At 40.3% G+C, this 25,085-nt stretch overlaps 1 protein-coding gene across 1 annotated transcript in view; it reads left to right on the top strand.

The window, feature by feature from the left end:
* f11r.1 (F11 receptor, tandem duplicate 1) overlaps window positions 1-24,618 on the top strand; it is a 37,967-nt gene extending 13,349 nt beyond the window's left edge. The window contains exons 3-11 of the mRNA XM_034178598.1: window positions 4,393-4,452; window positions 4,921-5,040; window positions 9,239-9,382; window positions 13,727-13,929; window positions 14,012-14,114; window positions 17,618-17,725; window positions 23,608-23,620; window positions 23,729-23,789; window positions 23,921-24,618. Of these exons, the coding sequence (XP_034034489.1) occupies window positions 4,393-4,452; window positions 4,921-5,040; window positions 9,239-9,382; window positions 13,727-13,929; window positions 14,012-14,114; window positions 17,618-17,725; window positions 23,608-23,620; window positions 23,729-23,789; window positions 23,921-23,956 (848 nt within the window). The 3' untranslated portion in view covers window positions 23,957-24,618. The remainder of the gene's footprint in view (window positions 1-4,392; window positions 4,453-4,920; window positions 5,041-9,238; window positions 9,383-13,726; window positions 13,930-14,011; window positions 14,115-17,617; window positions 17,726-23,607; window positions 23,621-23,728; window positions 23,790-23,920) is intronic.
* The last annotated feature ends 467 nt before the right edge of the window (window positions 24,619-25,085 follow it).

Here is a 25,085-nt window from a genome sequence, read left to right as displayed (position 1 = left end):
CTGGGTGTCATTACTGCCGACGTGAATTACAATCTTACCAAATTTATGCTTAGCCTTAGCCAGCAGTTTCAAATTTCCTTCAATGTTGCCTGCTCTGGCCCCCGGAAGACAATTGACTATGGTTGCTGGTGTCGCTAACTTCACATTTCTCAAAACAGAGTCGCCAATAACCAGAGTTTGATCCTCGGCGGGTGTGTCGTCGAGTGGGGAAAAACGGTTAGAGATGTGAACGGGTTGGCGGTGTACACGGGGCTTCTGTTTAGGGCTACGCTTCCTCCTCACAGTCACCCAGTCGGCCTGCTTTCCCGGCTGCTCGGGATCTGCCAGGGGGTAACTAACGGCGGCTAAGCTACCTTGGTCCGCACCGACTACAGGGGCCTGGCTAGCTGTAGAATTTTCCACGGTGCGGAGCCGAGTCTCCAATTCGCCCAGCCTGGCCTCCAAAGCTACGAATAAGCTACACTTATTACAAGTACCGTTACTGGTAAAGGAGGCCGAGGAATAACTAAACATTTCACACCCAGAGCAGAAAAGTGCGGGAGAGACAGGAGAAGCCGCCATGCTAAATCGGCTAAGAGCTAGTAGCTACGCTAAGCTAGCGGATTCCTAAAAACACGCAAAGTGAATAATGTGTAAATAATTTAGAGGTGATTCAGCAGAAGGAGTGCTTTAGTTAAGGCACGTAAAGATTACACTGGGAAACAAATCGTAATCTAGATAACTAGATCAATCTAACTGCGCAGATTAAACAGCTAACAGATGCAGCAAAACACCGCTGTGCTCCGGAACAGGAAGTGATACAATACCGCAGTGAGAGCCAACCACACCAAATATGAAACGCCTCCTGCCATACTGATGACTGCACTGTCTACAGAAAAGTGTGGCCTGGGAAAATATAAAGTTGTGCTATTTCTTAGGACCCTGTGTGACATCTTGCATTAAATGTAATTGTCACATTTGAGAAATTACCACCAATAAATCTTGGCTTTGATTTAAACTAGTATTCAGTCATCACATTAGGTGGCAATTTTTTCCCCCCTTTAATGAGGTAATTATTTCAGAAATAAATATCGTCAAATCCTGTTTTTTCTAAATTGGTAAAACATGATTAAAAAAAATCAGGTTTTCTCTATTTTCCTTCTTAGTTGAATATTTAATAGCGCTTTTTTTCTGATCCACATATGACAGTTTGCTGCTGCTGAGTAATGTCAAATTAGGTTCTGCTTATTGACCAGGATATACTTGAAAAATTATTAATTCATCTTCTACCTGCTTACTCCAGTTAAGGTTCATGCATTTCATGGGTGAACACGGTCATATGAAATTCAGAGGAGTCCAGTGAAGGCAGATCACTGAACCATCCTGATAGCCTTTTTTATTTATTTTTTTTTTCTGTTTGCAGGAATTTTTTTTATTGTTGCGTGTCTGCTGTAATATTTAGCAGTGCACCTGCAGCACTGTGTGGTGTATGTATAGGAATGCGGACAGGGAAGCTTGTGAGAAATTGTTTGATTCAGAGTTACTGTTGCACTTTGAACTGGGTTTTTGTTGTACTTTGAAAGACCTTTATCACCCTAACCTTGAAATCTGCACAGTGGAGTTTCAAACAGTGATGTCAGAGAGTATTGTGGTTTCATGTGACACTTGAGCTCTTTTCTCCATCACCCCAAAAGTTTAGGTGAATGTGCTGCCTTATCTCATCTGAGATTGTCTGTGAGACAAATAGTGGTAGAGGAAGCCTGGCTGACACTGGAGAAAATGGGGAAAACAAGCCTCGCCTCCCCTCCCCTATGTGTAATGTATGCAGTTTATACCAGTGCTGGATTGTTTGATTTTACTTCATTTATTTACTTATTTATTTGAATGGGGACAGTGCATATTTATCAACATCAGTGTAAAATGCAGGATGTAAATATGCTGGAATTAGCAGAATTGCTATTTTTTAAATGAGTGCTATAATGACTGAGTGTATATACTGTTAATTATTAACTGCTGCTGCCTGTCACTGAAAACATGTAAATTGTACACTGTTTCCCAAACCTCAGTTAAACTGTGCCAAGGCCATGGCCTTTAGACACACAAACAATGACTCACAGGCCAGAAAACGATTACATGCAGTGACGATGTAGTGTTCCTGATTGTGTTCCGGCGACATTGTTCTGTTTGAGAAGTCAGTATCAGTCAGAGTGTATAACAGTTTCAGTCGAGTTTTACTGAAAGCGTTCTGGCTCAGCAGGGAGGAATGGCCTGTGTGTTTTTTTTTTTTTTTTTTTTTTTAAACTGTCACTGTGGTGAAAAGCTTTGAGCATATGGTGTGTGTGTGTGTGTGTGTGTGTGTGTGTGTGTGTGTGTGTGTGTGTGTGTGTGTGTGTGTGTGTGTGTGTGTGTGTGTGTGTGTGTGTGTGTGTGTGTGTGTGTGTGTGTTTACATTGTCACCCAGCATTTTCATTGTCATGTTTATTTTTATAGCAGAAGTTCACAGGTTTGTCTCTGTGGCGTATAGAATCTGTCAAATGCCTTCTTGACTTAAACCTGAATAAAGGGGTAAAACTACAAAAGACAACATGCCAGGAAATGTGAAAGCGCAAGGATCACAATTCTCAGACAAATGCAGTAATAACACAGTTTCAATAAGGAGAAATGAACCGTAGAAACAAAAGTGCGGTTTTAAGTAAATATCAAGTGTAAATACTAACAAAATTACAATTCTGCAAAATATCAAAGGTGAACCAACTAAGACTTCACACTTAAAAAAAAAAAAAAAAAAGAAAAAAAAAGCATCCAACAAATATTTTCTATATACATGTATTTAGCATCTTAACGTCATGTATACAAGCGTATTTGTTTATTTGTAAATAAGGAAATCATTCAGAAAAAAAAAGTGATGCTTCTTAAAATTTTGTTTTGGACAGGGCTGTGCAAAATTCAGAATTGAATTGAGAATGACTCTTGAATGAAAGAGATGTTCAGTTGGATTCAGTTCTGGGCTCTGGCTTGGCCACTCAAGAACATTCACAGAGTTGTCCTGAAGCCACTCCTTTGACATCTTGGCTGTGTGCTTAGTGTATTGTCTGGCTAGAAGATGAACCGTTGTCCCAGTCTGAGGTCAAGAGTGCTCTGGAGCAGGTTTTCATCCAGGATGTCTCTGTACATTGCTGCATTCATCTTTTCCTCAATCCCAACTAGTCTCCCAGTTCCTGCTGCTGAAAAACATCCCCACAGCATGATGCTTCACTGTAGAGCTGGTGCCTGGTTTGACTTGTAGTGGTGTTTCAAAGTGTGGGAGAGTGAGCCCCCCCTCAGAGAACAAATGAATAGCTGCCCCCCCCCCCCCCCCCCCCCCCCCCCCCCCCCCCCCCCCCCCCCCAGCAACACACATGCACACAATTTCAACATCTTCGTGTGTTTCTTTTTATTGTTTTACATGTTAAACACATTTTAAATGTGTTTTTAAGGAACTGTCTATGAATTTACACATTTTACAGACTTTGTAAACATTTTTAAAGAACTTTCTATTCTTTCACACATTCTACACCCTTTTCAAACATTTTAAACATGTTTTAAAAAACTTTCTATTCTTCTGTTTTTACCTTTTGTCATTTTAAACATCATTTTTTTTACTTAAACATCTTTGTGTTTTTAAACGTCTTTGACATAACACATTTTAACATAAATAATATTAATTCAACTTTTATACATATTATAGTCTCTCATCTAGTCTCATCTCTTGTTCAGTGTGAGCAGTGAGTCTGGGTCTTTGGCATGCCTAGGCGGCAGATGTGGGGATGCACTGTGGAGAGGAGCAAACGAAGATCGTCCTCTACTTTCTTTTTTGGTTGCCCCAAACTCTGTTTTCTCACTGGTAGATTTGTGCACTAAAAATTTGTCCTTTTTGCTCCTGGCATGTGAGCTAACAATGTTTTATTTTTATTCCCCCCCCCCCCCCCCTTCTTCTTTTGTTGGTTAACAGTGTTTACAGTTATTTTTTGCATCCCCCCTGAAGAACAGTGGTGCGCCCCGGGGGGGTGGGGGGGGGGGGATGCCTCACAGTTTGAAAACCACTGACGTAGAGAATACTTCTACATTTCTAGAAATGTTTCCACAGTTTTGTGTGCTACTATATCCTCAGCATTCGTGTTTCAGTGCCAACCTATTTATCAAATGTTATAAGTTAAACACACATTAGTTGAATCAGAAAATGTTTACATGTAGAGCAAATTCCAGAATTGCATTGAACTCAGCTGCAAGCGTGTCGTCACACTTTAATTGTGCACGCTGCATACTTTAATTTTCAAATCCTTCAGTGTTGGATGCTGAGATTTAAATTCTGATAACGGTTATAGCATATTGAAAGATTCAAAGATTTAATGTCACTTCATATCTGTTTCTCAGGTGTATGCAGCTTTTCAGTCACAACCAATAATGGCAACGTACAAGTGAAAGAGAACGAAGGTTAGTCCTGAAAATGTACATTAATTTGATTGTGGAGAGGAAGCCATCAAATTGGGACTGTATATGCAAGAAAACTGAACAATGTCACAGATGTGTTAACTTTTAAAAATCATCCATAATGTGTAATTGGCTTTGGGTCCTCTTAGATCTCAGAGAGCTGAGGATGTGGGGTCTGGTCTGTGAGAGCTGCACAGAGAGATTAAATGAATCAGACATTACTTGAAGCTGAATTGGCTATCACTTAGCTATTCCAGCTGTGACTCATTTGGAAGATATTGATCTGACATTTTTATAGCACTGGAGTGTTTGAGTTCTGTTGGGCTATGAGTTCAAGTTAAGATTACCTTAAAGAGAACGTTAAATGTGAAGGAAGGTGTGTTAAGAATTCTTTAATAATGCCACATTGAAAACTTAATCGTTTACTGTGTAGTTGTTTGTTATGAAACTGGAAAACTGGTGTGATTTCAGGTACTGATCTTACATGCTCTTACACCGGTGACTTTGGATCATCACCCAGGGTCGAGTGGAAGTTTGAGAATTTAAAAGGCTCAGCAACGACTTTGGTGTTTTATGATGGGCGCCCCACATGTAAGTTGATATGTATTATTGTGTGTCTGTTATTCCAAGTGTTTTCACTAGGCATGTACCTGATCAGGGTTTTTATTTATTTCTTTATCCCCCCCCAGTCCCAGCCAGTCATTTAATATTGAGTATCTGTCACTACAAATCCTAACCTGATACTTGTATTTTCATTAATATTGCAATTGCACAGAAAAAAGTACAAGCAAAAATAAAGTTGATCCATTGTATACGTTTATCACTTTAAAAGCTTTGAAATGCATTAAAAAGGAAAAGTGGGGAAAAAACACATTTAATTCAAGCTGCTTTTTCCTGTTAATGTATTTATAAAAAAATTAACATTCATTCATTTAATATACTCTTCTCTCACACCAGCCCAGTGTAGAGTTGTTATGTGGTGTACCAACTCAGTGAGCTTATGCAGCCCAACATGGCAATATGCTGAGGGACGCAAAGGGGTCTGCGAAATGAATGCAAAAAATTAAATGTTTAAAAAAAAAAAAATTGTTTAATTTTTTTGTGGGCTTTCACTATAGCACACCGGATGCAGTGCTGCACAAGTCTACACAGCACTACACTACTGTACACCAAGCCTCCGCAATTCTACGCAACTCTGAGCTATAGTAGAGAAGCTTGAATCTTCGACTGGACTGGGTTGCTTGACGCGAGGACGTTTCGCTTCAAATTGCAGAAGCTTCAGTTAAAATTCTTGCTCTGGTAGTCTGACTTCTGTCTTGACTCTTGTAGAGAAGAACAAACAGAAGCCACAAAAGCTGGAATTTTCAACCTAACCAGACCCCTCCTACCAAGAGGCAGACTGCTATAGGCTAGTGCCTAAACAATAGCTGTAATTAGCACCTATTGTGCTCTAGTTAGCACCCTCCTACTGACTTGGCAGCTGTCCCTCCTAAGGCCCCTGTCACAGTGGCGTATTTGTAGAGCTGCTCATTACAGCGTATCGTCTATGCTGTAACGAGCAGCTCTCTGCCCACTTCACGTGGAGTTTTCTCTCAATACGTAGCAGCATGTTGAGGGCGATGCACGTAGGATGGAAGGACAGACAGCTAGTTTTTATGTGAGTGAGTGAGTGAGAGAGAGAGAGAGAGATGTTCTCTCCCAGTGTAATGAGTCGCATTTCGGTCAGGGCAGCATCCAAAACTAATAATAATGTTCAATGACTGTTTGTGAGCTACACCACACCATGCAGTAGAGAGCAGAGCGCACTTCCACAGAGGCAGAAAATAGCACTGAAACTGGTGCAGCATGGCACATGCGACTGTGTGCACACATTAAAATGTGAACACACGCAGCTGCAAGTATGAACGAACACTGTTAAAGGCTGAGTATGGGCGTATTTCGGGTGTATTTAAATGAAACACAACGCTGCAATGAGCAGCTCTACGAATACGCCACTGTGACAGGGGCTTAATGATGGGACGGATGCCTCTCCTGACGGCTCCCCTGATGACGTGAATGACTCATTACCATGCACAAAAGACTGAAACTGCTTTGACCTGAGTACCCCATAGTAAACAGGGGCAGTTTCAGTCTTTTGTTCATGGTAATATATATGGTAATGGTAATATATATATATATATATATATATATATATATATATATATATATATATATATATATATATATATAATGTGTGTGTATCTTACCTAAAAAAGGAAGCTAAGTAAAGGAGGAGAAAAAACTGTTTTTATTTTTTGTGGCTATCACTGCCTGATTTAATGCAGCAGCATTGACTGATACTTCAGATCAACTGTTCAATTTTGCATAAAAGCACCAAAAATAAGAATAGTGTATTATGAACAGTATTGGATAGGGACCCCCTCGGGATTTTTCCTTGGTAACCTTTGGCCAAAACTTTTCTCCAAAATGGCTACCATCCCATTTTAGCGAAAAGGGCTATATGCTATTTTTTTTTCTTATTGTATTAATAGATAGAAGGAAGATAGATAGATAGATAGATTCAGCTTGGGACTCTGACGAGGGCGGTCGCATCTCCTCCACTCTCCCTTATCTCTGTTCTCTGCCTTTGACCTTCAAGTCCCTACTTCACCAGACTGTGAATTCCTCAAATTATATTGGATTCTGGATCTATTGGACTACTGTTGGATTAACCATGGAATTGATCAGCTGGTGTGTGAACGCTATTGACACCATTTTTTCTACAAGAAGTTCAGGACCGGGAGATCCTACCTGCCTAGATGGAACGTATCCTGCGGGCTGTGTTCTCGACTCCTGGGGGTCTTGGCATGTTGCATGCTTGGTGCCTTTCTCCGTTGAGGATGTCGAGGATTTATTCATTTTTGGTCTCATGGTAGCAGGGCTGGTACTTCTTGGCTTATGTGCTGCCCTGATCTACCGGAAAATTGGCAAGACGGCGGCATCAAGAACCACGGCCCCTCGCTTGTCCGTCATGATTACTGAGGTTGGCAAGGCAGTGCATTCTCAGACTGCGATGACTCTTGAACTCGGACACAAATTGGATGACATCTTGGAGCAGATGCGTGCCTTGCAGTTGAAGCTGAAGATTTCAGAGGCCGGTGAATATTCTTAATTCATAATTGGGAATATTCTTAATTCATAATTAGGATTTGGTTGTGCAAGTGGAACTGTTAAAAAGTGATTTCACTGCTGAAACCATAACATTACAGGCTTATCAAGCCTGAAGGTCAAATTGCCCTACTGTCTCCCCCAGAGGGATTTGTTTCGGCCTGGGGAACATTGGCTGTTTATCTCATGTCACAAAGACAATAAACTGATTTTCACAGGACTGAAGCATGTTCCATTCCCTTCCCCCACCCACTCCCTCCCCATCAACACCTCCCCTTTCCGGTGCCCGCCAACGTCATTCCTTCCCCTGCGGGGGCTGCATGGTTTTTAGCTGCGGCAGGTCCCCGTTCCCCCCAAGCTGGCAGCGGCGCGACTCTAGTTGCAGCGGCTACCACACACTCACGCCTCAATTTGGAAAACGGACTGTTTCAAGTTTAGTGCACATAAATATTGTCAAATGTATATGTGTTGTCTTAATTCTGATGTGTGCCATTATTACGGTAAACAAGTAATAATTGTGGATTAATTGCTGTTTGTCTGTGGAATGTGAGTGTGGAAATCTCATTGTTGTAATGACAATGATAATAAAGCTATCTATCCATCCATCCATAAGGAAAGTGTACAAATCATTAAAGTGACCTTGAAAGGCGATTCTAAATATGGTGAACTACTATTTTTAATGAGAAACTATTTGATTTGTAAATTGCTGCTCTCCTGAAATGTTTTACTTAAAAGTACCCATTATTGCATAGAAAACATGAGTCAAATGATATTCATCACATTCACTTGGTTTGAAATAAACAGAAATTGCATTATAGATTAGATACCCTACTGTATTTTGAAAAAAGAACTGATACTCGCAATAATGACAAACTCAGAAAACGTAGTAAAATTATTGCACACTTTGAAGTGGCTACGGTTTATTATCATACTACCATTTTACAAGGACATGTGGTACACACATACATCAGTGACATTTGTATCATTTCTATTAGTGAAAGCACATCCCATTGAGTATTTATCACCTCTAAGAAACCTATAAAGAGAAAAACAATGACAGATATCCCATGTTGTTAAAGTAAAATGGCGGTAATCTTGGAAAATGGCCACCAGGGAGGCAAAATCGTGAGGGGGGTCCCTATCCAGAATTGTTCAGAATAAATTAGTCTGTGTACCAATTTTGGTGTTTTTATGACAACTTGATCAATTGCTTTGCTGTGCTGCAGTACTAACTGGCCAGGAGGAATGTCATATCTCACACACACACACACACACACACACACACACACACACACTGTCATGTACTGTTGATCTGAGGGGATAAAATAGGCTTGTTGTGTATTTAGAGTTTTAAATTGCTTTAAAACACTTATCATTGTTCTGTGTTGAAGCTGCAGCCAGGAATTTGTTTCTTTTGTGGACAGAGCTTTTAAAGTAAACCACAGGGAACACAGTTCACAAATCCATGGGGGAAAAAATGCCTTGATCGGCTCAGGACATCCTGAGTTTTCACATAGTTTTGGATGTATACCTTTACTGACTTTTGACATTTATCTTTTTGGTTCGTAATATTTGTTTAACAGAAAATTACAGTAAAAATGTGTAATTATAAGTAATACTTTATTTTCATCTCTTTTAACAGCACACTATGCTGACAGAGTAAACGTGTACGGTAGTAGCAATTTGAGATTCAGCAAAGTCACCCGGCAAGATACTGGCACGTATGTCTGTGAGGTGTCGTATGCCAGCAATTACGGGGAAGTCAAAGTGAAGCTGACAGTTCTGGGTAAGGCAGCTTTGTATTAATTCTGAAAAGACCTTGTTTATTTTTTTTTCACTCATTTTCTGCTACTTATGTGAGTCCACGTCATGGTGGCAGCAGACCAAGCAGCTTGTTTGTGACCCGTATTTTCTGGACTGTATGTTGCACTGGAGTATTTGTTGCATCTGTGCATCCAGAAAGTATTTACATCACTTCAGTTTTTCCACATTTTATGTTAACAACCCGACTCCAAAATGGAGTAAATTCATTTATTTCCTTCAAAGTTCTACTGACAACGCATCATAATGACAACATGAAATTTTTTTTTTTTTTTTTAATTACAAATAAAAACTAAGAAATCACATGTAGAAAAGTATTTACACCCTTTGCTCAATACTTGGCTGACACACCATTCGCAGAAATTACAGCCTCAAGTCTTCTTGTCCATTAGGTTGGATGAGGAGCGTTGGTGCACAGCCATTTTCAGATCTCTCCAGATGTTCAGTCGGATTCAGGTCTGGGCTCTGGCAGAGTTGTCCTGAAGCCACTCCTTTTTGTCATTGTCCTGCTGAAAGATGATCTGTTGCCCCTGTCTGAGGTGAAGAGTGTTCTGGAGGAGGTTTTGATCCAAGACTTTATTTCTCATGGTCTGAGAGTCCATTCAGGTGACTTGTCAAACTGATAAGTGGCTTCTGTCTGGCTACTCTGCCATACAGGCCTGATTGGTGGATTGCTGCAGGGTTGTCGTTCTGGAAGTTTTCACTCTCTACAGAGGAATGCTGGAGCTCTAATAGAGTGACCATCAGGTTCATGTTCACCTCTCTAACGAAGGCCCTTCTCCCCCAGTCACTCAGTTTAGACAGGTGGCCAGCTCTAGGAAGATTCTTGGTGGATCCAAACTTCTTCCATTTACAGATGGTGGAGGTCACTGTGCTCATTTGGAACTTAAAAGCAGCAAAAATGTTTCTGTACTCTTCTCCAGATTTGCACTTCAAGACAATCCTGTCTCTGAGGTTTACAGACAATTCCTTTGACTTCATGCTTGGTTTGCACTGTGACATGCACTGTCAACTGTGGGACCTTATATGTAGACAGGTGTGTGTGTGTTTTTCCAAATCATGTCCAATCAACTGAATTTACCCCAGATGGACTCCAATTACGCTGTAGAAACATCTGAAGGATGATCAATGGAAACAGGGTGCACCTGAGCTCAACTTTGAGCTTCATGGCAAAGGCTGTGAATACATATGAACTTGTGATTTCTTAGTTTTATTATTTTTAATACATTTCATCCATAACTTAATAAAATGTGGAAAAAGTGCAGTGCTGTGAATACTTTCTGAATGCACCGTATATACCGTTCACATCGATCTGTAACGCCTTGTTCAGGCTACCAGTAAATTTCCAATTTTATGTGCACATCAAATTTGAATCTGATTCCATGCTGAAAGTCTAAACAGTCAAAAATATTATTGAAATTGTGTAAATACATATGAACTTAGCATTGATTATAATCTACATCCCATGAGTTATAATCTACATCCCAAGTTGCGTTTATTTTTGACACATGGTGCCACTGCTCCATGTAAGAAGTAGTTTTTTTTTTTTCTTTGTTTTTTTTTTCTTTCCTGTGGGTGTCCATCGATGTTGATGTCTCTTTCTGGGAAATTCAGAAAGCTAAGAAGGAGGGAATGTCTTTGGTGTCTCCTTTGATATCTATGGAGTCCAAAGTTGGAAGTACAGTATTTCCCACATGTTGAGCACAGGATACCCTCCCTGGGAGCGAATGGCCCGCAGACGAAATGCTCACCGCAGCTTTGTTTTTGACGTGGAGTGCAGTTGGCCTGAATGGTCTGCACAGCCCTGTGGCATAGTACGCGCCACTCAGCCTGGTTGATGGTGAGTCGCTCCAGGTTACAGGGAGGGATACTGGAGGGATGTTGCACTTCTTCAGTAGCCTTGAGATGATATTCGAAATGATTGTTCTGACCTCCAACTCTGCTGTGACCGACTGCAAGTTGACCAAAGAGCAGTGTTTGGGGCAGACGATCCTCAGGTAATCTGCAGATGTGAGCCACCCATAATCTAAGATGCTGTTGGATGATAAGGGACTTTGTACTCATATAATCTGCAAAATGGAGGATGGTCACATGAGGAAACCAATTGGCCTTGGTGATTATTTATTTTTGACCCAGTGTTATAGTATGAGTCTTAAAGAACTCTGAGTAAACTGCTTCAAGTTGCCATTGAACAGACTAAATTGTCAGAAGTGCTCAGATGCACAGGGTGCTTCAATGCGACCTTGAACATGTACGTTTACCTCACTCAGTGTAAATAAATGTTTTTTTTAAAGGACAGATTTTTGCAGTTTGCCTAACCTTAGCCTAACCATCCTCCTCTGTTGTTGCAGCTGACCAACAGATTGTAACTGGGTTGAATGCTAATTAGGCCCCTCCTCATTTTGATCGGTGTACAGGAACACCATTCAGTTGTTACACTTGTACATGGTGGTCTCAGATGACAGTGCAATATATTTTTGACACATAAGGTGTAGGACCAGCCAGAAACACTGAAAGAACAACAAAAGCATGACATAGTCTGGAAAATACTGTACCAAGCAAAATATAGTTGTATGCAAACGTTTGGGCACCCCTAATGATTTCCATAATTTTCCTTTATAAATAATTGGTTGTCTGGATCAGAAATTTCAGTTAAATATATCATATAGCAGACAAACACACTGATATTTGATAAGTGAAATGAAGTTTCCAGGATTTACAGAAAGTGTGCAATAATTATTTAAACTAAATTGGGCAGGTGCATAAATTTGGGCACCCTTGTCATTTTATTGATTTGAATACATTTAGCACTAATTATTGTAACATGAAATTGGTTTGATATGCTCATTGTCCCTTGACCTCCTTACACAGGTGAATCCAGTCATGAGAAAGGGCATTTAAGATGGCCATTTGCAAATGTTTCCCCTCTTTGTATCTCTTCAAATGAGTGGCAACATGGGAGCCTCTAAACAACTCTCAAATGACATGAAAACAAAGATTGTTCAAGATCATGGTTTAGGGAAGGATACAAAAAGCTATCTCAGAGATTTCAGCTGTCAGTTTCCACTGTGAGGAACATATTGAGGAAATGGAAGACTGCAGGCACAGTACTAGTTAAGGCCTGAAGTGGCAGGCCAAGAAAAATCTGAGATAAGCTGAAGTGAAGGATGTTGTGAGCAGTCATAGTCAACCCACAGACCTGCAACATGATCTTACTGCAGATAGTGTCTGTGCATCGTTCAACGATACAGCGCACTTTGAACAAAGAGATGCTGTAATGCAGAGGAAGCCTTTTCTGCGTACACACCACAAACAGCGTCACTTGAGGTATGCTAAAGCACATTTGGACACGCCAGCTTAATTTTGGAATAAGAATCAGAATCAGAATTCTTTATTTGTCATTGTTCCTCAAGGGCTCAGCGAAATTCAAAAGCAGCTCTGAGGAAAAAAACAGTGCAACAAATAATGAATAAGGTGCTGTGGACTGATTAAACTAAATTGAGTTATTTGGACATAACAAGGGGCGGTATGCATGGCTGAAAAGGAACACAGCATTCCAAGAAAAACACTTGCTACCTACAGTACTGGCTGTGTGGCCAGTGCAGGTACTAGGAATCTTGATAAAGTTGAGGGTCACATGGATTCCAGTCTATCAGCAGATTCTTGAGAACAATGTTCATGAATCAGTGACAAAGTTCAAGTTGCACCGGGGCTGGATCTTTCAGTAAGACAATGACCCTAAACACTGCTCAATATCTACAAAGGAATTCATGCAGAGGAACAAGTACAACGTTCTGGAATGGCCATCTCAGTCCCCAGACCTAAATATTATTGAAAATCTGGTTTGGCTTTAAGTGGGCTGTCCATGCTCAGAAACCAACAAACCTGAGATGTTTTGTAAAGACGAATGGTCCAAAATACCTTCAAGCAGAATCCAGACTCTGGAAGCTATAGGAAGCATTTAGAGGCTGTTATTTCTGCAAAAGGAGGATCTACTAAATATTGATGTATTTTTTTTTTTCTGTTGGGCTACCCAAATTTATACACCTGCGTACTTTTGATTAATTGTTACACACTTTCTGTAAATCCTGTAAACTTAATTTCACTTCTCAAATATCAGTGTGTTTGTCTGCTATATGATAAATTTAACTGAAAATTCTGAACCAGACAACCAATGATTTATAAAGGAAAATCTTGGAACTCATCAGGGGTGTCCAATCATCTGCATACAACTGTAGGTTTGCATCAATTAAAGGCTGCAGCACCATTGTGAAATAATCACAAAAATTCCCTTAATTTTATTTTGCAGTGCCTCCATCACCACCCTCGTGTAATATTCCCACTTCAGTGTCCACAGGCTCTGAAGTAGTTCTGTCTTGTTATGATAAGGATGGCTCACCACCGTGTACGTATATGTGGTACAAAGACGGCACCCTTCTGCCTCAAGATCCCTCCAAGCATGCTGAATTCATAAATGCCACGTACAAGCTGAATGCTGAAAAAGGCACACTGGTGAGTCAGTCATCAGCTATTTAAGTTTTGGTTGTATTGTTCAAACACTGCCCTCTTTTCAAACATACTCTTTTCTCCTTAGACATTTCCCATTGTGACTCAGAAGGACATTGGCATGTATTACTGTGAGGCTAGCAATAGTGCTGGCCCTCCTCAAAGCTGCCAACCGAGGAAAATGGAAGTCCGTAAGTGCTCTGAATATTCATTTTGAACGAGCTGATTTTATTTCATTTTATTTATTTTTTGGTTGGGAGAGGTCACATTCATGTTTACTCTGGTCCATTTGGTGATGTGCACTGCATGCCAACATTTGAGAAATTAACAGCTTTGCCTGTTCTTGTTACTGGGAATTATCGAGGTACATATTTATGGTGTAATTGACATTAATATGGGACCTACATTGTTTGAACCAAGGCAAGAAAAAAAACCCCAAACTGTAACTTTTCTGAATGACAATGTTAAACAAAGTCAATGTGACTTCTGTCCACTGATCTGTTAATTCTGTTGACTTGTATAGTGCCAAATCACAACATACGCGTAAATCACCCTAAGGGGCTTCACCAAAGTAAGGTAGGGTCAGCTAATGGCACGTGGTATCCTTGTCCCACTAGATTCAAGTGGCTGTAATTCTGTGTGTCTGTGCCATAGAGAAAAATATGATGGTAAAATGTCCCACATAAAGTTGTGCAATTACACAAACACATTACATCAGATTTCATAATCAGTTTCTATTTTGCATTTATCACTTAAGTTGGGGATGAGCACGGTCATGCCTCCCCTGGCTACCACTGGGGGGCGGCCTTGCATATTTCATTAAGAGGTGTGTTGCAGGATTTTATATACAAGCACAGGGAAATGCATACGTGTGCACAGTTGTAGATCTTTAAAGTAGAAATGCCACACTTGAGAAATACTCCACAACTAAAAGTCCTCCATTGAACATGTTGCATAAAAGTGCAAAAGTATTTAAGCAAAGTATCCTTGAAGTACCAAAAGTAGAAGTACTCATTACACAGACCAGCCCATTGCAGAATAATCTAGATTATGTATTATATTATTGTGGATTGTAATTGTTGATGGCTATCAGTACATTTTTTTTTATATATGCTTACTCCAATTAAAGGTCATAGGGTCTTGATGCATTAATGTAAATGTTTTTACTTTATAATGTAAATGTTTTTACTCATTCGTTTTCTATAGATTTTATTCAAAGATGGGTACCATGTGGATTTCCTACTGTAAACTAGTAAAGTCATTGATATATTGTTTATGCATTGATTACATTTTTGCATTGTTAATCAGAACCAACAAACTAACTAGTAACGAAGACGGTCAGATAAATGTAGTTGAGTGAAAAGTATATTTTCCTGGAGGAATAGAAGTTTGGCAGCATGGTTAGTTAGTTTAATGGTTAGAATTGTTGCCTCAGAGAAAGAAGGTCCTGGGATCACTCTCCACCTGGTCCTTTCAGTGTGGAGACTTATGTTTTGCAGTATTTGCATGGGTTGCCTCAGGGTGCTCCATTTTCCTCCCCAGGGTTACCAGGAATTTTTCACAGCATAGGGGAGAGCTTGGCATGGCATAGCTGCGCGGCGAGCACTGCAAGTGCGAGTATTATAGGAGGGTCTGGGGGCATCCACCACCCCACCCCCCTGAAAAATTTTGAAATTGCTAATGCGTTAGCATGTCTATGGCGTTTTCAATGTTAAAGTTAGCATTAAGCTGTTCGCATCTCAGCTTGTTTGTGTGCATTTGTTTTCTGTATAATAATGAATGGCTCAGCGTTTGTTGTCGTAAAAGAGTCAAATGTATTACAAATTGTAATATTTTTTAATTTATTTTTATATTAATAATAATAGCACCAACAACAATAATAGTAATAATAACTAATAATGCTACAATACAATTTTAGATAAAGACACAAAAAGAACCTGATAAAACAAAACACAACAGAAAAGATAAAACCAACTAACAATGAACATAAATATAGAAAGAAATAAGTATTTTCTGTGAACACCTAGTCACTCTTACACCTCCAATTCATCCCTGTTTTATTTAAGTTTAATGACAATTTGTTTGGGTCAAACCATATTTTCAATTTGTGAATTTCTTCAGTGATTTCCTCCAGCACTATCTGCCAAGCTAGAAAACTGCTGCATCCTCGTAAGAGCAGAATACTACTGGAATGAATTTGAATAAGGAAAGTTTTCCTCACCTAAATGGATGCTGCACTCACTGCCGTTTGTCTGAAATAGTCCCAGATTGCATTTCAGAGCTTCTAGAATTCAAACATTTTCATGCACGTGGTGTTGGGGGTTAATTTTGGGTTTCAGCTTTTTTTTGTTTTTCACCACTTTCATCCCTGAATATGTCAATCATGAGTCACTTTTGTGCAGATTAAAGTTACTAACTGGGACTCGTTGCGAGAAAGAAATGAGAATCGTCCTCCGTTCTCTTCACACAGCTCCAAATGCTGCCTGGCTCTCTGCCGAGTCAAGTTAGAACAATAGAGTCCAGTCGGAATTAATAAATTCAAAGCGAAATGCCGTTTAAATCAAATAACACCTCTTTCCAAACATTGTAATACAAACAAACTGCAATAAATCAAAACATTTTTTTTCCTCCAAAATGAGACGTCCTGCGCTGACGTGTAGCAGCCGAAGACTGTATGGCTGCAGATCTGCAGACTCCAGCAGCGGCTGAGTTCAGCTCAGACATATGGAGAGACTTTCATGCCATTAATGTCTGAAAGGAAATGCTTTTGAGAAAAGCTACAGATTTTATTTATTTTTATTTATGTCCAGAGATCAAGGATCCAGTGACCAATTTAAAATGTTTTTGACATAGAAAACCTGTAAAGCCTACTTTCAGTACACAGAAAATTCACAAGGGGTATCGATAAGGGAATCGATAAGGAATTGGACTGATAAGCAGAATCGATAATGGCATCGATTTAAAATCTTTAATGGACCAAATGCTTGCAATAAATAAAACAAAAAGGAAAGAAAATGCTTCAGTACAAATTTTCAATTTATTTAATTTATATATCACCAAATTACAACAAAGCTGTCTCAAGGTGCTTCACATAAGCAAGGTTTAACCTTACCAACACCTAGAACAAGCACACAGATGATAGTGGTAAGGAAAAACTCCCTCTGATGATGAAACTCCCTCTCCCTCCTCCTGAGAAGGCTTCAGGTTTGAGACTACACTCTCCCCATTTCCTTGTACATCTAGAGTTCTCAGAAAAGGCAACTGGTGGAAACCTTGTGCCTCATTAACATGTGAATCCATAACGGATACACAGTTGTGACCCAGAGCAAAAACAGTGGAAAAGCCAGTAGAAGTAACTTTAATAGTAGTAAAATAAATCTTGTCTTGTGAATCTTGCAGGTTACTTGTCTGCTTAAAAAAAAAATAATAATAAAAATTGAACCCTGCAGGCTATTGCAAAAAAACTTTCTAAACCAATAATTAGCCACCAAAACAGCAACATGCATTCCTTTTTCAAATTTATTTTTTATTTATTGAATGAAGTGTAAATCACCAGTAAACATCTGTGCCAGTGATGATGAGTATTATGTGTTCTGGGTTGTATTTATTTATATGGAAACAAAGTTGATATTTTTTGACCTGGAACCATAAAATGTATTATGTAACATTCTTCACCTTCATGTTTTTGTTTCAGGTGATGTGAATAAAGGCGGTATTATTGCTGCGGTAATAATAGTTCTCCTGTTATTGGCTTTGCTGGGACTTGGCATTTGGTATGCCTACAAGAAAGGATATCTGCCCAGTGAGTTTCAAATTTTCCATTTATTTATTTATTTTTACTTTATTGTTAACTGCTGTGGTTAAAAGTGTCACTGATTTAAGTTTAAAGACTAAAAATACTTGCTTAGGGGCCCTGTCACACCTTGATGCCAGCATATGTCAAGATGAAAAATGTGCCGAATATGCTGGCTATGTCAAATACGTTATGCAGCTATCACACCATGACGATTTAGCCAGTGTATGCTGACAGCCCCGTTTCCACTGAGTGTTTGGGTCAGTACTGCATGGTATAGTACGAGACGGAACGGTTAATTCTGGCTTGGTTTGCGCTTCCACTGCCGGCAGAACCCTTGTTTGGCTGGCAGAACACATAAACCTTGATGAGCACGTCATCAAGCATGCGTACACTGTAGCGCGGCGTCTCCGCTTCACACAAAGGCCAAATAGAGTAATTTAACATTTTTTAATTTTTTTTTTTTTTTTTCTTGGTGGATCATGGAATTTAATTTCATCACATGCAAAATGCTGAAGACATCGACTCTGTGATAAATGCCTACATGAATGCATGAGGCGCTGTGACTCTTTCTTCAGCCAGGACAAGGAATTAAAGTATTTTCAGATGTCATTTTCCAAAATCAGGACGCTTTACGCGGCTAAGTTTTTGTCAGACTGTGATGATGAATCCAACTGAAACAACGCAACTGGTAAGATTAAGACTTCATATTTACCACATGTGTGAATGGTTTTTATATTTGTAACATAGTAGAGAAGCTTGAATCTTTGACTGGACTGGGTTGCTTGACGCGAGGACGTTTCGTTTCAAATCACAAAAGCTTCCTCAGCTAAAATTCTTGCTGTGGTAGTCTGACTTCTGTGTTGACTCTTGTAGAGAAGAATAAACAGAAGCCACAAAAGCTGGAGTTTTAAACCTAACCAGACCCCTCTTACCGAGAGGCAGATTGCTATAGGCTAGTGACTAAACAATAGCTCTAATTAGCACCTATTGTGCTCTAGTTAGCACCCTCCTAATGACAGGGCAGCTTTCCCTCCTAATGATGGGATGGACACCTCTCCTGATGGCTCCCTTGACGTCTCTCCTGATGACGTGAATGACTCATTACCATGAACAAAAGACTGAAACTGCTTTGATCTGAGTACCCCATTGTAAACAGGGGACAAAGCATGTCTCAGATCCCCTCCCCGGTTAAGGCTGGGTTTCAACTGTTACACATAGAATGCCTACTTGACCCCCCCTCTCAAACCATTTCTTCTCTCTGGCTAAGATTTTAACTTCCTTGTCCTCAGATGTGTGGTTAGTGTCTTTAAGGTGGAGATGAACTGCAGACTGATTTCCACTGGCGCCCTCTGTGGTGCTAGTATAGCCTTTTGTGTAAAGGTTGCTTAGTCTCACCTATGTAGTGTTTGTTACAGTTTTCCCAACATCTGATAGAATACACTACATTGCTCTGTTTGTTACTAGGGATCCTGTCTTTAGGGTGAACTAATTTCTGTCTCAAGGTGTTAACTGGTTTAAAGTAAACTGGGATTTTGTGCTGTCTGAAGATCCTCTGTAGTTTTTCCCCTACTCCTGCTAAATAAGAGAGAGACACTCCTCTTCTTCTTGTCTCCGTCTCCTGTCTATCTGGTCCCTTTGTTCTCTGGGACTTCTGCACTTTGTCCAGGGACCATCGTGGGTACCCACATACTGTGAGGGCGTTCCGGACAAGTTGTTGTTGTTCTTTAGCCCTTCCCTCTGCAGTTGTAGGCACCTGTAGGGCTCTGTGTTGAAGAGTCCTGATCATCCCGAGCTTGTGTTCAAGGGGGTGGTTTGAGCCAAAGAGCAGATATTGGTCAGTGTGAGTGGATTTTCTGTCTGGAGCTGCCTGTTCTCTCCAGTCGTAACATCACAGTCCAAGAATGCTAAATGGTTTTCTGGCATCCTCACGTGTGAACTTGATATTGGAGTCCACCGAGTTGATGTGTTCTGTAAAGTCTTCAACCTCCTGTTGCTTGATTTTAACCCATGTGTCATCGACATATCTGAACCAGTGACTGGGAGGGATGCCCGTGAAAGACGTCAAGGCTGTCTTCTCCACTCGCTCCATGTACAGATTGGCCACAAAACAGAAATTAGTTTACTCTAAGGACAGGATCCCTAGTTACAAACATAGCAATGTAGTGTACGTGGTCTGTTAGAAAAGTATCCGACCTTTTTATTTTTTGCAAAAACCTGATGGATTTGAATCACGTGTGATTGCATGAGCCAACCTTGAACCTTCGTGCGCATGCGTGAATTTTTTCACGCCTGTTGATTGTGTCATTTGCTGATAAGCAGCCTTTGTGTGAGGACATGTGTTGTGCTCTCGTCGGATTTTCATTACAAGGAAAATGGTGGAACGACTGGAGCAGCGCGACTGCATCAAATTTTGCCAGAAACTAGGCGACAGCCAGGTGGAAACCATTCGGAAGATTCAGACGGCTTTCGGTGACGATCCTATGGGCATCACACAGATTAAGGAGCGGTACAACCGGTTTAAAGACGTCCGCACAACGGTGGAGAGCGAGCCGTGCTCCTGTCGGCCATCAACATGCTGAAATGACCAGATCATTTCCAAAGTGAACGCTGTGGTGATGCGGGACCGTCGTGACTATCCGAGAAATTGCGGAAGAGGTGGACATCAGTACTTTTTCGGCACATTCCACTGTGACAGAAGATTTGGCCATGAAAAGAGTGGCGGCCGACGGCTTCGGCACGAAGCTGCTGATGGAGTAAAAGCAACTCCGTGTTGAAGTCTCACAGGACATGCTGGACTCCGAAAAATGATGCCCACCTCTTCCACCATTCGGAAGATTCAGACGACTTTCGGTGGCTAGCATGTCCTGTGAGACTTCAACACGGAGTTGCTTTTGCTACATCAGCAGCTTCATGCCGAAGCCATCTGCATGAATTTCACTGCAACTCCTTTCATGGCCAAATCTTCTGTCACAGTGGAATGTGCCGAAAAAATGCTGATGTCCACCTCTTTCGCAATTTCTCAGATAGTTGCACGACGGTCCCGCATCACCACAGCGTTCGCTTTGGAAATGATCTGGTCATTTCAACATGTTGATGGCCGACCGGAGCGTGGCTCGCTCTCCACCGTTGTGCAGACATCTTTAAACCGGTTGTACCGCTCCTTAATCTGTGTGATGCCCATAGGATCGTCACCGAAAGCCTTCTGAATCTTCCAAATGGTTTCCACCTGGTTGTCGCCCAGTTTCTGGCAAAATTTGATGCAGTTGCGCTGCTCCAGTCATTCCGCCATTTTCCTTGTAATGAAAATCTGACGAGAGACAACACATGTACTCATACAAAGGCTGCTTGCCAGAAAATGATGCAATTGACAGGCGTGAAAAATTTCACACATGCGCACAAAGGTTCAAGGTTTGCTCATGCAAGAACACGTGATTCAAATCCATCAGGTTTTTGCAAAAAATAAAAAGTTCGGATACTTTTCTAACAGACCTCGTATTCTATCAGATGTCAGGAAAACTGTAACGAACACTACATAGGTGAGACTAAGCAACCTTTACACAAAAGGCTATACTAGCACCGCAGAGAGGGCGCCAGTGGACCTCTTTTCTCTTTTTCTTTTTTCCTCTATTCAAATGATAACTCCTTATTTAGGAGAAGGACGGGGCATGTGGTCACTGAGAAGAATTCTATAAATTTCTCCCTCTACCGCTAAAGAACAAGGCAGGATTAGGAAGCAGGAGGAGCATCTGATAAAATCCCACAGAACAGGAAGTGTGCTGCAGTAATGAGAGAGCACTGAAGCACAAGCACAGGATTATTTCCTGCCTGAAGTCGTCTGGTGATATGTGTGAAATCTTTGAAAATTAAAGTGGCAGCTGTAGAATGTGTAAATCTCCCCCTCTGTTCAGTTTTCACATCAAGAGGAACATCACTACTTTTTTTCCCCTGAAACAGTCACCTCTTGCGTTTCTGCCCTTTCACACAGTGTTAAGAGCTGCACAAACTACAGAGGATCTTCAGACAGCACAAAATCCCAGTTTACTTTAAACCGGTTAACACCTTGAGACAGAAATTAGTTCACCCTAAGGACAGGATCCCTAGGTACAAACAGAGCAATGTAGTGTATTCTATCAGATGTCAGGAAAACTGTAACGAACACTACATAGGTGAGACTAAGCAACCTTTACACAAAAGGCTATACCAGCACCGCAGAGAGGGCGCCAGTGGACCTCAGTCTGCAGTTCATCTCCACCTTAAAGACACTAACCACACATTTGAGGACAAGGAAGTTAAAATCTTAGCCAGAGAGAAGAAACAGTTTGAGAGGGGGGTCAAGGAGGCATTCTATGTGAAACAGTTGAAACCCAGCCTTAACCGGGGAGGGGATCTGAGACATGCTTTGTCCCCTGTTTACAATGGGGTACTCAGATCAAAGCAGTTTCAGTCTTTTGTTCATGGTAATGAGTCATTCACGTCGTCAAGGGAGCCATCAGGAGAGGCGTCTGTCCCATCATTAGGAGGGACAGCTGCCCTGTCATTAGGAGGGTGCTAACTAGAGCACAATAGGTGCTAATTAGAGCTACTGTTTAGTCATTAGCCTATAGCAGTCTGCCTCTCGGTAAGAGGGGTCTGGTTAGGTTTAAAACTCCAGCTTTTGTGGCTTCTGTTTATTCTTCTCTACAAGAGTCAAGACAGAAGTCAGACTACCACAGCAAGAATTTTAGCTGAGGAAGCTTCTGCGATTTGAAGCGAAACATCCTTGCGTCAGGCAACCCAGTCCAGTCGAAGATTCAAGCTTCTCTACTATGGAAACCACCTTGACAACTGAGAGCCTACACAGAAACATATTTGTAACAGTTTAAACTGTTTGCATGAGGACTGCAGCTTTCAGTTTTTCAGCCAATCAGTGGATGTATTTCAATTTATGAATAACTTACAAGAAATGTATCAATCACATAACTACAACTTATGGTCCATGTATGCGGTACGTATCAGCCATATGCAGGCATACGTCGAAAATATTGTGCATGCCCAAAATTTTTCAACGTACTCGCCGTATTACCACGTATATCAGCATGCTTCAACATGCTCTTAAATTATACAAAACTTACCCCTAACTTATTAGACATATGCCAGCATTTTTAATACGCTGGCTTAATCGTCGAGGTGTGACAGGGTTTTAAGTCCCTGAAAAGTCATTTCCTGTGGATTGGCACAGAGAAGGGTTTTCTCAGAGAGAGAAAATCAAATTATATCTGCAGTTTTCCAGATTTGGTCATTTGTTGTATGAAATTCTTCTCTGCTCCAATCCATGATGAAAGCTGTTACTGGGGCACGATGCACACACTCTCCAATCACAGCCACAAAATCCCAGTTGTTATGAGTGTCTTGGTGGCTTCCCTCACTAGTTACTTTTGGCATGGCCACTCAGTTTTGAGAATTGTCTACTCCAGACTAATGCACCATACTGTTTGTATTTCTTAATGATTGATAGAACTGAAGACCAACATATTGTCAATAAGTTTGAAATATTCAAGTGTCCATCTTCTGACTTTTCTAAAGAAAACTGGCTATATGAGTGACTTGTAATAACAATAATCCTTATTTGTCTGGTTATGGGTTCTGAGCATGGAGGCCCTATATACTGTATCATGGCCTTAATTCCTAAATGGCTCATGTGATATTTTTGTTTAACTCATGGTGTTAAAGCTAAAACCGTGCATTGATTGTTTCACTTCAGCTCCATTCTGGTGAGGTGCCTAAGCAAAATTAATGTCCACCTACTGATGACTGACTGTACACTTGATGTATGATTGTGACTCTGAAATGCACTTTATTGCACACATATCTACCATTTACTGATGGTTATCCTTTTTGTCTCTTTACAGAGAAGAGTGAAAGGTAAGATGACTGCATTTTATGTTGTTCCATCTAGTTCACATATTTTGCTGGTTTTCTTCAGATGTGTATAGTTGCGTGTTAATAATTATTATTTAATCCACTCTGTAGCAAACCAAAGCCCAATGTGGTGTACCAGCCCACATCATTATATGGTGGGGGTGATACAGATGTAAGTTTTGGCTCACCTTCAGTACAGTTTTCATTATGTTATCTTGAAATGTTTTCACATTTTGAGTATTCAAACTGTATGAATTTGGATATGTAATTTTTTTTTTTTTTTTTTTTTTTGTGCCTTTTCAGGGTGATTTCAAACAGAAGTCATCATTTGTGGTATAGTCTGCAAGCCAGATTTGTGACAGAGAGCCACTTTGTTTTTAAATGTCTCTCAGCATGACTATTTTATATTTTTATGTTTCCTTACATTTTTGCAGTGAATTCCCTCAGCACACACATATTCAGTTTGTATCTAAGTGGCAGTTTTCATTGAATGTTTTTATCATGAATTTAATTAAACTTTGCTTTGATGTCTTGGAGCTGTTTTAAATCTCTAGTTAAAGGTAAGATGAAATTGTTTACTATAAATGACAAATAATGACATCCTCTTTGGTATGTAATGCTTTTGATCATAGAACAAGTTAATGAAGACTCATTGTTCTGCTTTCTATTTGTGTGTGTGTGTGTGTGTGTGTGTGTGTGTGTGTGTGTGTACTATCTGTCTGTGACTTACAGCAGATCTAAATTATTTTTGGTCAAGACAGATCTACTACGTATGGTCATATTTATGTGTGACTAATCATTCGGTCTGTTTATTAATAGTTGTCATATTTTTGGATTGAGAGGACATTTGTTTTCTGTTTGGTTTTTTAACTACATTCATGTCTATATTAAGTTGTTGTGTGTCTGTCTTTTGTCGTTGTATCCTATTTCTCTTATTTGTAACAGACTTCTGAAATTTGGAACGGTTTTAAAATGGGTGGCAGTCGTCCTCATGCCTGACTTAACTTCCTTTTATCTTTCAACTAGAATAATGCTACCTATGGCTGTTGTGCCAACAGCTTTTATAAAACTTATATCACAGTGAAGCTCCCAATTGTAGTGTACATTCTATTATTATTATTTTTTGTAGTTGCACTAATGCATTATTATACTCATGCTGTATGTATGTATGTGTGGGGGTTTTGAAACCACTTTGTAAACCTCTCAACTACAATGGCTAGCCTGATACATTTTTAATCTCCCCCCCCCCCCCCCCCCGAAGGTGTAGGTTGACTGTACAGTACTCTTTTTGTGACCCATGTCCACAGTTTACCTAAAAGTTAGCTTTGATAACTACTTGTCAGCTATTTAAAATTTTGACTGGAATAAAGCTAAACCGCTGAAACGCCTTAATTTTATGATATGAATTTTGCTTTGGCTTTACTATCCTCTCCAAGACCCCGAAAACCAGACTTAAAAACCCCAGAAA

The sequence above is a fragment of the Thalassophryne amazonica genome, chromosome 9 (genome assembly GCF_902500255.1).
Source record: "Thalassophryne amazonica chromosome 9, fThaAma1.1, whole genome shotgun sequence".
Lineage (NCBI taxonomy): Eukaryota > Metazoa > Chordata > Actinopteri > Batrachoidiformes > Batrachoididae > Thalassophryne > Thalassophryne amazonica.
Note: the sequence above shows the minus strand (reverse complement) of the source record. Positions and strands in the feature narration are given on the sequence as shown.